This window comes from Ciona robusta, unplaced genomic scaffold (assembly GCF_009617815.1).
Source record: "Ciona robusta unplaced genomic scaffold, ASM961781v2 AP042737.1".
NCBI classification, from domain to species: Eukaryota; Metazoa; Chordata; class Ascidiacea; order Phlebobranchia; family Cionidae; genus Ciona; species Ciona robusta.
Genome location: NW_028323116.1, coordinates 314072 through 329170, shown reverse-complemented (window position 1 = coordinate 329170; position 15099 = coordinate 314072). Strand labels below are relative to the sequence as shown.

The window sequence follows — 15099 nt, the reverse complement described above, 5'->3', positions numbered from 1 at the left end:
CGGCTTCAATGAAGAAGAAAGTGGACCTACTCATTGCTGAAAGACAGTTATTGGTTATAGTTTCTGTCAATCAAATTTTTAAAACAAATATTTAAACAATGCAGTACCTATTAAGGCTATAGCGAGAAAAGTTAGAAAACAAATTAATATTAGGTATAGTAACTAATATCACAGCACTTACCATCGCACAACTTTGGCTTATAATCAGTTTTAATAAAGTGATGAAAACAGACAACATCATTCTCTGTAGGATACCAATCCGTGTCTGTTGCCTTCTTTGCGGCCCTTTTAATTGCTTGGATCCATACATTTCGGAGTTCTGTGTTAAGAGAAATGTATGTCCGCCAATTCTACTTCCGCATTTAGGGACACAACAGTTGGTCGGCATTATAATAATTAAATTCTTAAAACCTGTTCTGAACAAACTGTAAAATATTCTCTTTCACCGCGTTGATGTAGCACAGCCGGAGACAGCACAAAAAATTTAGACTGATCTGTTACGCCATCTAGCGGTAACTGCACTGCACACAGAGTGAATCACCCCATTTTTTCGCCACGCAACTTTCAAATCAGTTTTATGAATTTCAACGGTGTTTGAGTTGGAATATCTTTGGTTATACAGAACCGATTAAAACAACTAAGGTGTCGTTGGAATAAGAAAAACACACTCTAACTGCACACAGAGTGAATCACCCCATTTTTTCGCCACGCAACTTTCAAATCAGTTTTATGAATTTCACGGTGTTTGAGCTGGAATATCTTTGGTTATACAGAACCGATTAAAACAACTAAAGGTGTCGTTGGAATAGGAAAAACACACTCTATCGATTAAAGTAAAGTACATTTGGGGTGTGTGTTTAGGCCCTTTAATTGAGCGTCCAGTTGTTGCAACTCGACGCCTAAAGTGACGTCACATTACAACCACAATACTGTCAATCATGTCAACACTGCGGAAACGACTTATCTTTTTTGGAAGAACGTTACACAACTCGGTCCAAAAATATGCAGGTATACGAAATTGTCCAACCATACACAGTCCATCATGTTTTCCATGCTCGGGTGTCAGTCAAGAATGTCATATTTGCAAGTTTTTTACAACACATATATATGTGTTTTACACAAATTTCAGCAAATCAAGCAAAAAGACAGTGTGCATCACTTTACCATTACCCAACAAACGCACACTTTTCGTGACGTAATTTTCGTCATAGTGCAACACAGAGTTTGTTAGAATGGCAAGATATGGAGGCAGAATGGCAAGATATGGAGGCAAAGTATATATTTTCAAAACATGTAAAACAGACGCAGTACTATAAGGAAACAAAGAGACGTTTATTTTTATACAGACAACACTTTAAATATAAAAAAAAGAATTTGGGAAGCTATGACTATATAGGTTTCAGGATGCAAAATTTAAGACTATTCGATAAATAAAGTTGATTTTCACTGAGCCCAAGGCAAGTAGCGGTTGATGTGGGAAAGCAGTAGATTATTAATCTTTAATTTAATGCCATTACAAAATATACTGAAGTCTCCGAGTGTGTGCAACAAATGTCCTTCTAATAACCGGTTTTTCGTGTCCAATATTCTGGCAATCGTCTAAATTTATATCTCTTCATTGTGTAGGCTCAAAGGGAGACAATAACAGTATCATATCAAAGCGTAGATAAAACACTCGCGATTCTTTTTATGTCTGTTTTCTAATGTTTACTCAACGTTGCATGCCCCAGGGTCAAACTATCTGGGCGTTTTACTGTGTGTGTTTTTATTATAAAATAGTTGCGCCCAAATATTGGACACTGGGCATTTTGACTACAAACGTTGGTGAACGTATTCTCGTGGCCTGTTTTCCGTCATCGTTGTTCGTCAATAAACGAGTCAAAAACCGTTGAGCGGCGGGTGGTTTGCCTTTACTGCTGCGTCTAAGCAACCGAGAAGAAAGTTCACGGCGTCAACTAGCAACTAAAGAAGAATCAACTACGCACGGAGTCAACTTCAACCGAGCCAATCATTCACGTTTAACGCCGCCCCCAACAATTGGTGACCTTTGAGCACGACCTTCCGACTACAGAACAACGGCGACGTTTCTTATTTTTATTTACCTTTATTTACTTTTTAATTATTTTTTTCTTAATTTTATTTATTACGGCCCAAATTTTACCATTTTTGAAACGACCAAAGGGTAGATTTTTTAAACAATCTACGCCGTATGTTCCTGAGCATTTTGCAACTAACGCTCCTAGCGCGTACTAACCCTTTTCGTGATGACGTTTTCGCGAACAGTTGGTCTTTTGGGAACGCGCCTGTCGATAAGCCTAAAACGGTGTGGGTGTAACTACGCGCCTGAACAACCTTCACAGGTACAAGTTAACTCCCCCGATTTTGCGAGCCAAAGCACCGAAATGACTAGTGTGAGCAATGGTGTACTGTGGTTGCTGGAAACAATTCGCTTATCGACCTTAAAACGAGATTGCCCCCTTTTTGGCCTTCGTCTGTCCGCTTATGGTTGAGTACCGTTGAGACTATTTTTGACTGCAATAACAACGTCCAGAGTGAGCATGTACGTTTCACGCATACCATTTCAGCCCTAGGTCCCGAACAAGTAAGCCGAGTTGGGCATTTTATTATGCACCGTGACGTTGATAATCCTTATACTGCTCTTAAAATGGCATTGTTAAATTAAAATGGCATTGTTAAAATTATATGAATTTAAACAACGTCCAGAGTGAGCATGTACGTTTCACGCATACCATTTCAGCCCTAGGTCCCGAACAAGTAAGCCGAGTTGGGCATTTTATTATGCACCGTGACGTTGATAATCCTTATACTGCTCTTAAAATGGCATTGTTAAATTAAAATGGCATTGTTAAAATTATATGAATTTAATGAGGTACAAAGTTTCAACAAATTGTTACACGAAACTAGATTAAATAATCGCCGTCCGAATTGTTGAGCGAAATAAGGTCGTTGTTGAGCAGTCACGGCGTCGTGGCTGAAAGTCTTTTAAAGAAATTGTTTGTCGAACGTTTGCCTGATGATGTTATACGCACTCTTGGGTTAGAATATTCACAATCAGAGCTTAAAAACCTGGCTTCCAAAGCCGATGAAATAATGATGTTACAAGCTCCAAATTCGTTTGTCAGTCCCTCCAGTAATTCCACAGCAGAACCTTCTCCTAATTCCGTTACCTCGCAGATGCTTGTCAATGATAAATTTGAGCGCCGTTTGCAACGTTTAACTGACGAGTTATTGACACCTAAAAATCCGACTTCCCACGATAATACCGATTTTTGGAATATAACGCTTATCATCCCCGCAGTAATTTCCAACCTAGTCAACCTCGATATCGTTCTGTTCGTCCGTCTGCTTCTTTTACGCCTCGTGCTAGGTTTAATTCTCGTCCTCCTGGTAACGCTGCACAGCCACGGTTTAATCCGCCGCAGTCTTTCAGTCCCCGGTTTCGACCTACTCATAACCATAACCCGTCTAAATTGTGTTATTATCACGCCAGGTTTGGGGCAAGTGCCTATAGTTGTGTCCAGCCTTGTAATTGGAATGACCGTTCAAAAAACGGGGTAGGTCCTTCACGTATTCGGTGAAGCGTGCTAATAATAGGACTGACTCTCACGCGCCTTCTACTTTCACCGTCCTTGATAAAAATCATAATTTGTCGTTTCTCTGCGACTCGGGTAGTGCGGTTAGCATTATTCCCTTGTGGTATGCCCCTCGTTTATTTAATAATAAGTCTATGTGCGGTTACAGGTTTTTCGTGTTGAACGAACTTAAATTTATAAAGGTGATGATTTTTAACTTCTCCATTTTCCCGTCACGTCCCCATTAAGCATAATGTCACTCATCAGTTTGTTACACGTGGTCATCCTGTTTCTTGTCGTCCTCTTTCTCCTGAAATGATGGAGATTGCTAGGAAAGAGTTTTCTAAACTACAAGAGTTATATTGTCCATGGTGTTCGCCGCTACATATGTTCAAAAAGTTATCGTTGTGTCGGAGATTACCGTAGGTTAAACCAGATGACCGTCTCAGATTCGTATCCCCTTCCGTTTTCGCGTGATTTTGCTAACATTCTGCATGGTCGCACGATTTTTAGTAAACTAGACCTCGAGCGTGCTTACAATCAGATACCTATGGATACGTCGTCTGTTGCAAAGACTACTATCACGGCCCCTTTGCTTATAAACGCATGAGTTTTGGTCTCTGTAACGCTGCGCAGCCTTTTTCACGTTTGATTAGTCAAGTCGTCCGTGGTTTGGAGGAGTTTTGCTTTGCGTTTGTCGACGATTTGTTGGTAGCTAGTTATTCGCCGAAAGAACATGAGAAACATTTAAAAATAGTTTTTCAACGTTTGTCCGAATATGGTTTGCTCATTAACACTAAGAAAAGTATTCTTGGTGCTTCTGAATTGTAATTTCTTGGTCAACACATTACCAAGGAAGGTATGACTGCCATTGCTGACCGTGTCGTTGCCATTAGAGCTTTTCCATTGCCAACGACTGTGTCTGAATATAGACGTTTTCTAGGTATGGTAAATTTTTATACACGGTTTAAATCCTCATGCTGCTAATACTTTACGCCATCTTTATTCTATGTGGTGTAGGAACCCTTCCAACCGTCGCCCGCTTGTTTGGTCCACTGCATCCATGTCTGCCTTCCAAAAGATTAAGACTATGCTTAGTGAAGAAACCCTTCTGTGTTACCCTAAGTTAAATGATAGATTTTCTTTGGTAACTGATTGTAGTAGGACCGCTATGGCCGCTGTGCTCAATCAGCTGGTTGAAGGTGAATGGAAACCCCTCGCTTTCTTTTCCCGGCGTTAAGCACTAAAACGAATTGTTTCCAAAAATTGTGAAGGAGAATCATCAACTACAATAAAAGAAGAAGCCTTTATAATGCGACAAAAACAATTTAAAAAGAACAAAATGAATGCGGTAAAACAAAACCCTTTAGAAGCTTGGTCGTGTGTCCAGATGTGTCATCTGTGATTCTAAGTTGCATTGGGCTGCAAAATGTCCACACAGAGATTCAAATGTTCAAGTGGCAGAAGAAATAAGTTCTTTAAATTCAAGTGAAGATGAAGAGATTAACTATGTTCTGCTTTCTGAAGCTAATGCCTTGGTAAGTGAAAAATTTTCCTCTATTGCAATTTTAGATACAGCCTGTACTAAAACAGTGTGCGGGAACTAACGAAATTACAATGTTCGGAAAACCAGTAGATCTAATTACAACTAAAACAGGACATCAATGTATTTATGTATTTCCCAAAGGTATAGTAAAGAAAACCCAGTTTGCTTTGAATATGTATAGTGTTTTTAATCAGGAGCTTTTGGCCATATGATGCTGTCAAGCATTTTAAGTATTTGCTGAAGGGCGTAAATTTAATATCGTCACTGATCATAAAGCCTATCATTGTTCGCGCCTTCCATTCCAAGCGTGATAAGGGCGTAAATTTAATATCGTCACTGATCATAAAGCCCACATTGTTCGCGCCTTCAAGCGTGATAGATTTTCTCCCAGAGACAGACGCGACAATTTTCGTTGATTGCTGAGTACACTAAGTCTATCGAATATATCAAAATTCTTCAAATTCGGTTGCCGACTGCTTTTCGCGCGTCGAAGTAAATTCGCTCTCGTTACCATATGAAGCTATCACGCTTCATGAAATGTCCAGACATCAAAGCAACCCTGCCTTTGTTAATGAAATTGAATTATATAGCAGCTTTAACCTTGTTAATCGTGTCATTCCCGATTCGGACAATTTGATTCTCGGTGACGTGTTTACTGGTTCTTTTCGGCCTATTATACCTTCTCCACTTCGTCGCAAAGTCTCTGTTTGCTTTTTACTATGAGTACTCCGCTTAAATTATGTCACGGTTCTCTGTTTAAAGGAGAATATTTTATTCCAGAGTCCCCGCCTTGCGTTAAGCAAATTCCGAGCCCCTGCCAATAACAATGCACACGTGCCAAACTTTTGTCACCACGTTCCATACGACGTATTTCTTTTTTGGGAGTAAAACCTATTTCATAGAGACCATTCCTGGTCCAGCGCCTGCGTCCGGTGCGTGCGAAGAGTGGGTGCAAACTAAGAATGCTCCTAGTTATGGTCCATTAACTAAAATGTCTGAAACTCAGTTTTCCACCTCCAACGAGGTGGAACTGTCCTGCCAATGGCCTACTAGTGTGACTAAGTCTATTAACAATGCCCGAATGACGCAATCTGTCGTCTACTATGACCACATTCGCAAACGAATAAAGAGTCCTATGGGTATTTTACCACATTCGCAAACGAATGAAGAGTCCTATGGGTATTTTAAGTAAATGCGATGTGCATCGCGGATTCTGTACCGTTGGTACAAGTACCTTTGTTAGAAAAGTGCCCAAACTTATAGATTGACCCCCGACTAACCCTGTGGGAACCCATAACCTGACCCTACATTTTAGTGAGTCACAACGTCCTTATCGTTTAGAGGTACGTGATTTGGGACTTAGCATTCATTCCCTGGCTACTTGTCCGACTAATACTAACGCCTGTTATTCTAAAGACATTTTGTGTTATCCGTCTGGTCTGATTATTATCCCTTTCAATTGTTCTACCGCCTCTTTGTTGCGGCCTCAGCGAGTTCATAGCAATAATGCGCTCGGCTCGTATGATCCGACTTCTGGTATGATTAACGAAGTCTCGGACACCTTGGCTGAGAGCATGCGCAACATGACTGTCGATATACATTACTTAGAATGTACTATTCAGTCACTAGTGTCTACTTTATATTCGCTGGTCTTCCGGCAGTATCCGTGAGAGATACTCAGTAAAATTCTGGGTGGACAGCGTGCCGCCATTACGGTAGGAGACCTCATGACTGAGTTAACGTGTGAGAACATTAATGGGACCATTTTGCATTCACTTGAGCACGGGAAGCTTTTTGCTACCAGGCCACTCATACGTTACCGGGACAACGCTGGCAGTTTCTCATTGGGCAGTTGTACCGTGACGGTTTCGTTTACGCTGGCGTTAAATTTGTCGAGAGTTATACCCCTGGGCGGGTGATTTTTATGTTTTTGATAATTACTCCTTGTCACATACGGATCAAAAGGTCAATTATGTTACCCCGTCAATTTTCATCACACCACTCCCGACTATGAGTCATTCATGAACGAGTTCCCCAAGACCGCTAGTGGTGTTAAGATCTTACCACTATTAAGCCAAACTTACGATAAATTTTACCACTATCTTGAATCCAACTCCAAACCCTCTATCAGTGCCGATATGGAATATGTTTCCAAAACGTTAGACGCCTCCGCTCATAAGATTTTTCTGGCTGAAGTTCAATTACTTCACCATTTTGGTTCTGTATAGTTATGGCTGCCTGCGCTTTCTATGGCAAGTTTTTGGAGAGTTTTTTTTACCTTCTGGGTTTTTAAGGTGTACGGTGGGTGCGTCCATTTTTATCTTCATCCGGGGTAGGTCGAGGCGTTCGTTACACCAATAACCCCCAAAATAATGATATTAATGAACGCGACAACTACATTTCGTAACGTCCTTCCCAAAATACCCACGCCACTGCATAGTTTACTTTCGCATCCCTCTTGGTTAAATCACATTCTTTCATTTTTTTTGCTAAAACATTTATTTCGTTTACTTTCGCATCCCTCTTGTGCTAAACATTTATTTCGCTTAAACTTTTAACTTTGGGTAATCATGTACGATTTCGTAAAAATTATTACATTTATGTCACTTATCAATTTTTGTGGTGTCTTCTGTGTAAAATAATTTTTGTGTTAGTAATGTAATTTTACCTTATATATATCAATTTTTTAGAAATTTGGTAAGTAATGTAATTTTACCTTATATATATCAATTTTTTAGAAATTTGGTATGTTTATGTATTTCATGTTGGTGTTATAATTTTTTTTGTAGCTTATTCAGTAAACATTTTTAATAGTAATGTAACCACCACACAGTATCTAGCCTAAACATATCAATTTTTTTAGAAATTTGGTATGTTGGTGTTATAAATTTTTTTTGTAGCTTATTCAGTTAACATTTTTAATAGTAATGTAACCACCACACAGTATCTAGCCTAAACGTATTTTGCATACATTCCTTTCAAGACTTATACCTCACCAAATTCCTTTTTTTAGACAATCGCTGCTAGAACACTGAGGCCCTACAGTAGATCACCCCACCAGTGAACACATCTGCGCGAACATGTCGACCAAATCCTCAAGTGAATATCACTGAAAATAATTCGATGAAAGGTGACGGCTACATCAGTGACGCAAACATGGGAAGAAAATCAAACAAAGGAAATGAAACTCCAAGAGTCATCCAGAAAACAAAATAGGAGGATCATCATTGGTACCAAAAACTCCAAAAGCTTCCAACAATTTAAAAACTGAAATCATGAGGAACAGTTCGCGTGGATCGTCAGCACATGACTCACCAAATTCCTTTTTTTAGACAATCGCTGCTAGAACACTGAGGCCCTACAGTAGATCACCCCACCAGTGAACACATCTGCGCGAACATGTCGACCAAATCCTCAAGTGAATATCACTGAAAATAATTCGATGAAAGGTGACGGCTACATCAGTGACGCAAACATGGGAAGAAAATCAAACAAAGGAAATGAAACTCCAAGAGTCATCCAGAAAACAAAATAGGAGGATCATCATTGGTACCAAAAACTCCAAAAGCTTCCAACAATTTAAAAACTGAAATCATGAGGAACAGTTCGCGTGGATCGTCAGCACATGAAACCATCTTGTGTGGGTGTGAGCCTATTTGTAGCGGTTGATGTGGGAAAGCAGTAAAGATTTTAATTAATCTTTAATTTAATGCCATTACAAAATATACTCAAGTCTCAAGATCGAGTGTGTGCAACTAACGTCCTTCTAAAGCCTATTTGTAGCGGTTGATGTGGGAAAGCAGTATAGATTAATTAATCTTTAATTTAATGCCATTACAAAATATACTGAAGTCTCAAGATCGAGTGTGTGCAACTAACGTCCTTCTAATAACCGGTTTTTCGTGTCTAACATTTTGGCAATCGTATAAATTTTACGTCTTCTTTGGGTGGCTCAAAGGGAGACAATAACAGTATCATCAAAGCGTAGATAAAACACTCCCGATTCTTTTTATGTCTGTTTTCTAATGTTTACTGACGTTGCATGCCCCAGGGTCAAAGCCGTTTTACTATCTTTTTACTGTGTGTTTTTATTATAAAGTAGTTGCCCAAGTATTGGACACTGGGCATTTGGACTAAACTTTTGGTGAACGTATTCTCGTGGCCTGTTTTCCGTCATGGTTGTTCGTCAATAAACGAGTCAAAAGCCGTTAAACGGGTGGTTTGTCTTTACTGCTGCGTATAAGCAACCGAGAAGAAAGTTCACGGCGTCAACTAGCAACTAAAGAAGAATCAACTACGCACGGAGTCAACTTCAACCGAGTCATTCAATCATTCACGTTTAACGCCGCCCCCAACACAAAGTTTAATTAAACCGACTTTTGTCCACTCTTGGAGCAAAAGATGAAGTGGAGAATTTCATCACAAACTTGGAATTGCTAAAGAAGCACACCAGCGGCAAAACAAAGATAAGATTTTCTTCTTGCAAAATTTGTGATACTAAGGTTGAAAAGTCCCGGGCATACAGGTACTGGATGCGCAGTACCACCAGGATGTGCATAGAAAGGACTCCCACACCAAAGAGAAGCAACCTGACACAAGCTCTCTAGAGTTAGAAGCGGAGGTACATTTGCAACACCAACCAAATTCCACAGAATCAAAAACTTGAAATTGCTAAAAAGCACCCAACTGCCAAACAAAGATTTTTCTTGACCGGCGCCGTGGTGTAGTGGTTATGACCGGCGCCGTGGTGTAGTGGTTAGCGCGCCTGCCTGTAACCCAGAGGTAATGGGTACAAGGCTCGACGCTGCTACCATTGTGGGCGTATGTGTCCTTGGGCAAGACACTTAACGGCAATTGCTCCAACCCAGTGGCCACTAATGGGTTGTCTAAATTATCAGCCGTACATAAAAAAAAAAGAAAAAAAAACACAAAAAAAAATTACCCACAAAGTAACATACATGGTAACTCGTAAGCTGGCACGAGGTGTTAAACCCGTGTGATAACGACTGTCGTTTTCCGGCCACGCGAGGATAAAGTAAGTTTCATTCATTCATTCATTCTTCCTGCAAAATTTGCTGATTCTAAGGTTGAAGCCGCGGGCATACAGCTACTGGATGCGCAGTACCACTAGGAAAAAAAGAGGACGTTTATTTTTATATAGACAACACCTTAAATAGCTATGACAATTTAGGTTTCAGGATGCAATGCACACTCTGTGCAACAATCATTTAACACAAAATTTGAAAGACTGCTCGATGAATAAAGTTGATCTTGACTTAGCCAACAGTAATTAAACTGACTTTTTCCTCTCTTGGAGCAAAAGATGAAGTGAAATTTTATCACACAAGCAAGATGAAGCAATTCCATTTTGTAGAGAGCACGCAACAGATGCTTTGTCATATTTACAAAACAGAATAATATGTATGGCCTTACAAAATAACAACAATTGCCAATCAGCCAATTTTATGTTGAAAAAAATTGACATATATAGATGACCTAGTTTCAGCTGCTTATACGCACAGGAATGTGTCTACTGCCAGAATATGTTAATTTCAAATGGACATAACGAACTGGACAAATCTTACACGGATGAAGAAAAAATTCAAAAATTCCTTCTTAAAAGTAAAACGTTGTTCGCAACATCCTGCGATATTATTTCCAAAGTGCCTTTAAAGCAAGTCGGTAAAAAAAAAACAGGCCAAAAGAAGCAACGTGATTTTGTACAAGCAAACCTTTTACTAAGTGTACTTTTCCGTTTGTTTTTCCGAACTTCATTTTTTTCATTACAAAAATACTTCATAATCTGTAATGTTTTATAAGAAGCATGCACTCATAGCACTATCATCACTCTTTCCATTGGATTAATTCATTTTTAATGTCAGAACACGGAGTTGTATTTGCATTATCGCTTCATAATCTTGTTGGTTTAAATGATACTCTAATCCCATGTTTGATGAAGTTTGAAAAATGCGATCGAGTTTGGCCGTTTGGTCATATTTCACAAGAGCGAATTTGCCATGAAGTTTGGATCCGCTATGCGTTTGCACCGTCAGGCAAATACAGCAGATGGCCAATCCTGGAGATGCTAGAAAGAAGTATGTGCTCTAGTTGTAATAGCTGTTATAAAATTTTATCCAGAAATATTAAGTATCATATGCTAACGATCCAACTTACCCCGCTGAACTATATTGTCAACGTTTTATTAGAAATGTAAAACAACATATTCAATCAGGTAGCACTCCTTTTTTGTCAAGGAGTATTATCTTTGGGTTGAGTGCATTCGCCTTATATCTTCTTTTACATGCATTTCTAGTTTGCTTTGGCAAGCGACTCTCCTACCCTTTTTCGGCACAGGATCTCTCACCCTTTACAACAAAACATCGGACACTTAAAAGCCTTAGGATTTTGACCTTTTACATGCATTTCTAGTTTGACCTTTTACATGCATTTCTAGTTTGCTTTGGCAAGCGACTCTCCTACCCTTTTTCGGCAAAGGATCACCCTTTACAACAAACTAACATTTAAATTCATGTGACGCATATAAAAAAAATTATTAGCAGTTTTCAAAAAAAACGTCCGAACCATCCCCGGTCTCCCCCACAACAAAACTTTGTATGTTCATTCAGGTAAAAGTTTAGCGACAGAAATGTTCATTCAGGTAAAAGTTCAGCGACAGGAACATAAGAAAAGATTACTAGCCACACCGGAACAGATAACAGAATTCCTATTTGATCCAAAGTTAAGCATTAAACATGACCATAACTTGACTGGTTTTCAGCGCGTACAGTGTGGTTTAACAGGTTACTTTACGTTGGCGTTTAATACTCGCAGCAATCAGCTTAGTTACATTCTGCTTACGTACATATCTACAGAACCATACCACATTTAATTTCAACATGAGTGAATGCAGCTCTGAACTGCTTAAGTACTAGCAGATAAGGTGTTCGCGGTTTCCGTTTTCATAAACGTAGGTACTAGCAGATAAGGTGTTCGCGGTTTCCGTTTTCATAAACGTAGAAAGCATGGTTTATTATTATTAATTCTAGAAGACCAAAAATAGTAAATTAGTATTGTTATCCTTAACTTCATTTTGATATTAGGAAAATTTTACATTCTGCTTACCTACATATCTACAGAACCATACCACATTTAAATCCAATGAGTGAATGCAGCAATAGGAAAATTTTACATTCTGCTTACCTACATAACTTCATTTTGATATTAGGAAAATTTTACATTCTGCTTACCTACATATCTACAGAACCATACCACATTTAAATCCAATGAGTGAATGCAGCAATAGGAAAATTTTACATTCTGCTTACCTACATATCTACAGAACCATACCACATTTAAATCCAATATGAGTGAATGCAGCTCTGAACTGCTTAAGTACTAGCAGATATGGTGTTCGCGGTTTCCGATTTCTAAAACGTAGAAAGGATGGTTTATTAATATTATTAATGCAACAAGACCAAAAATAATTTTGATATTAGGAAAATTTAAAGATACCGTAAGTTTCGTTGCCGGGTATAGGTGTTAAGTTTGTGAGCCAAAAAGAAAAAAATCACGGCAATTTACATGCAAAACTGCCGTATATGTTTATTGTTAAGCGTTTTTGTTTGTATTTCTATATTTTAAACCTGTTCTTTTACGTTTTTGGTTGGTATGCTTGATATTTTCTGTTTTCTTTTATTCTTTAATTGACTGAGTGTTATAAAAAATGGTTATTTAATAAAAGTTGGTTATTTATGTAGTTATTGTAATACGAGATATATAACGTTAGTTGAAAGCCATATTTTTATGTGCTTTGCTCTTAAAAATACGCAATATTTAGAAGAAAAAAAGTACTCAGCAATGATAAAATGCGATGCCGTGGGCTCCATAATGGCTGGGAAGACTATGACGTCACAGACGGGCGAAAATGGAAAAATTGTTTTACAATCCGTTTCCTAACTTGGTCTATATACTAACTTTGATAGTTGCCAACTCTGAAAAGATGTTGATGTCAGCTTCCAAATTTAACATAATCTGAAAGCTGCGCCAGCACATTGATATGAAAAAAAGTCCTTTTCAGATAAAATTTCATCGTTTAAATTGTTCTAAAAATACAACAGATCCCGACTGTTGATCGAGTCAACGTTTGTGATATATAAGATACGCACCATTTAGTAGAAAAGGCAAGAATGAATTACACGTGGTGTTAGCCAACCAGCTTCCAAATTCAACATGATCTCTTGCATCAGGACATTCATTAAAAGGAAGTTTTATTCAAATAAAGTTAAAGCCCTTTCCATCGTTTAAATTGTTTCTTAAATCCAAATGGGGGAATTACTTGAGGTGCTCATCTTTACTTGATGCAATGATAGGAATATAGATACTATCGAACTTACCACGCCTGGGAATTGTACGATAGAATGAAAATTCTGTTTGATCATAATTAAAAAATCTCTGTCAGGGCACTCGTGTTTAAAATCAAACTACCCATGAAACGACGAATAGTACACTGACAGTTTGGCTGGCGAACATTAATGTTGTCTTTGGCTGAATTTTGAAAACTTCCAGTGATATTAAAATTTGCTGTTCAACTGAAAGGCATCTTACTGCTGCTTTACGATTTCAAATCTTCGTGGAAAAGAAAGCCAGAACTTAGTTCTGTGTGTAATACTTTTGCGTCAAATACAAGAAATGGCTATGAACGCCGAGTGGTGTGAGTTCCACGTTATTTAGCGCGCGTTTTAGCGAGAGGGTGCTTTGTATTACCAAAAGTGGGTTTAACGAGAAAGTACGTCACTACCGAGCACGGTAAACCTAGCGAGATGTGTTCATGAACAACAGTATTAAAATAAACAAAATGCTAAAGAATCTGAACATTACCTTGATTGTTCTCCATGTAGTATACGTGTCACGCTTGTCAGAGGGCTTTGGGTTTATTAAATAAAATAAAGGTCTTATTAAATAAAATAAAGGTCTTATTGACAAAGTATTGCAGGAAAACAATCGAAATAACTTAAAATACTACTAAACTATACAAATAATTGATATAGAACGCTTCAGACTTAATATCGCCAGTATTTTGAATTAAAACTTCAATTACCTTCCTAACACTATATAAATTGCAATACGGTGCTGGGGTCCCAACATGGCGTTGCTATGCGGTATCCAAGCACGTGACCCAATCCTACAAACGGCCTATTATTGTGTACCAATGCCAACAGGCAGATGTTTTTAACCCATTATTGTAAATAATGTAAATGTTGAATCAGTTCTAATGCAAATATTGACATCACACGGGTTTAACACCTCGTGCCAGCTTACGAGTTACCATGTATGTTACTTTGTGAGTGTTTATTTTTTGAGGATTTTTTCATTTTTTTTATGTATGGCTGATAATTTGGACAACCCATTAGTGACCATTCTGGGTTGGAGCAATTGTCGTTAAGTGTCTTCCCAAGGACACATACGCCCACAATGGCGAGCGACGAGCCTTGAACCCATTATTACCTAATGGTTACAGGCAGGCGCGCTAACCACTACGCCACGGCGCCGGACAGAGTTTGCATTGGCCGGGAATCCCCAGGCACCCCGCGTGGCAGGCGAGGATTCTACCACTAAACCACCAATGCAAATGCTTCAGCAAATCTATGTTCTTGCTGTTCGTCATACATTAGCCGTTGATCCCCACTACGCCACGGCGCCGGACAGAGTTTGCATTGGCCGGGAATCCCCAGGCACCCCGCGTGGCAGGCGAGGATTCTACCACTGAACCACCAATGCAAATGCTTCAGCAAATCTATGTTCTTGCTGTTCGCCATACATTAGTCGTTGATCCATGTGTTATTTTTTTATTATAGCGTTTCTTAGTTTGGCTGTTATTAAATTAACTGCGTCAGTGCATAGTCGTCATGTTTCAATATCTTGTATCTCATCATAAACAACCTACGGAAATTGTAATTTCAA

At 38.8% G+C, this 15099-nt stretch overlaps 1 protein-coding gene, 1 long non-coding RNA gene and 1 pseudogene across 2 annotated transcripts in view; all 3 read left to right on the top strand.

The window, feature by feature from the left end:
- The window catches only part of LOC149724248 (uncharacterized), a 177150-nt gene that overhangs the window by 57443 nt on the left and 104608 nt on the right, over positions 1-15099 (top strand). The window lies entirely within an intron of this gene.
- Positions 1233-5372, top strand: LOC149724261 (uncharacterized). The gene is made up of 3 exons (XM_089893231.1): positions 1233-1274; positions 2411-2673; positions 2937-5372. Exons 1-3 carry the CDS (start codon positions 1233-1235, stop codon positions 3577-3579), a joined length of 948 nt encoding a protein of 315 aa, XP_089749357.1. The 3' UTR covers positions 3580-5372.
- LOC149724260 (uncharacterized) lies at positions 3912-7895 on the top strand (annotated as a pseudogene).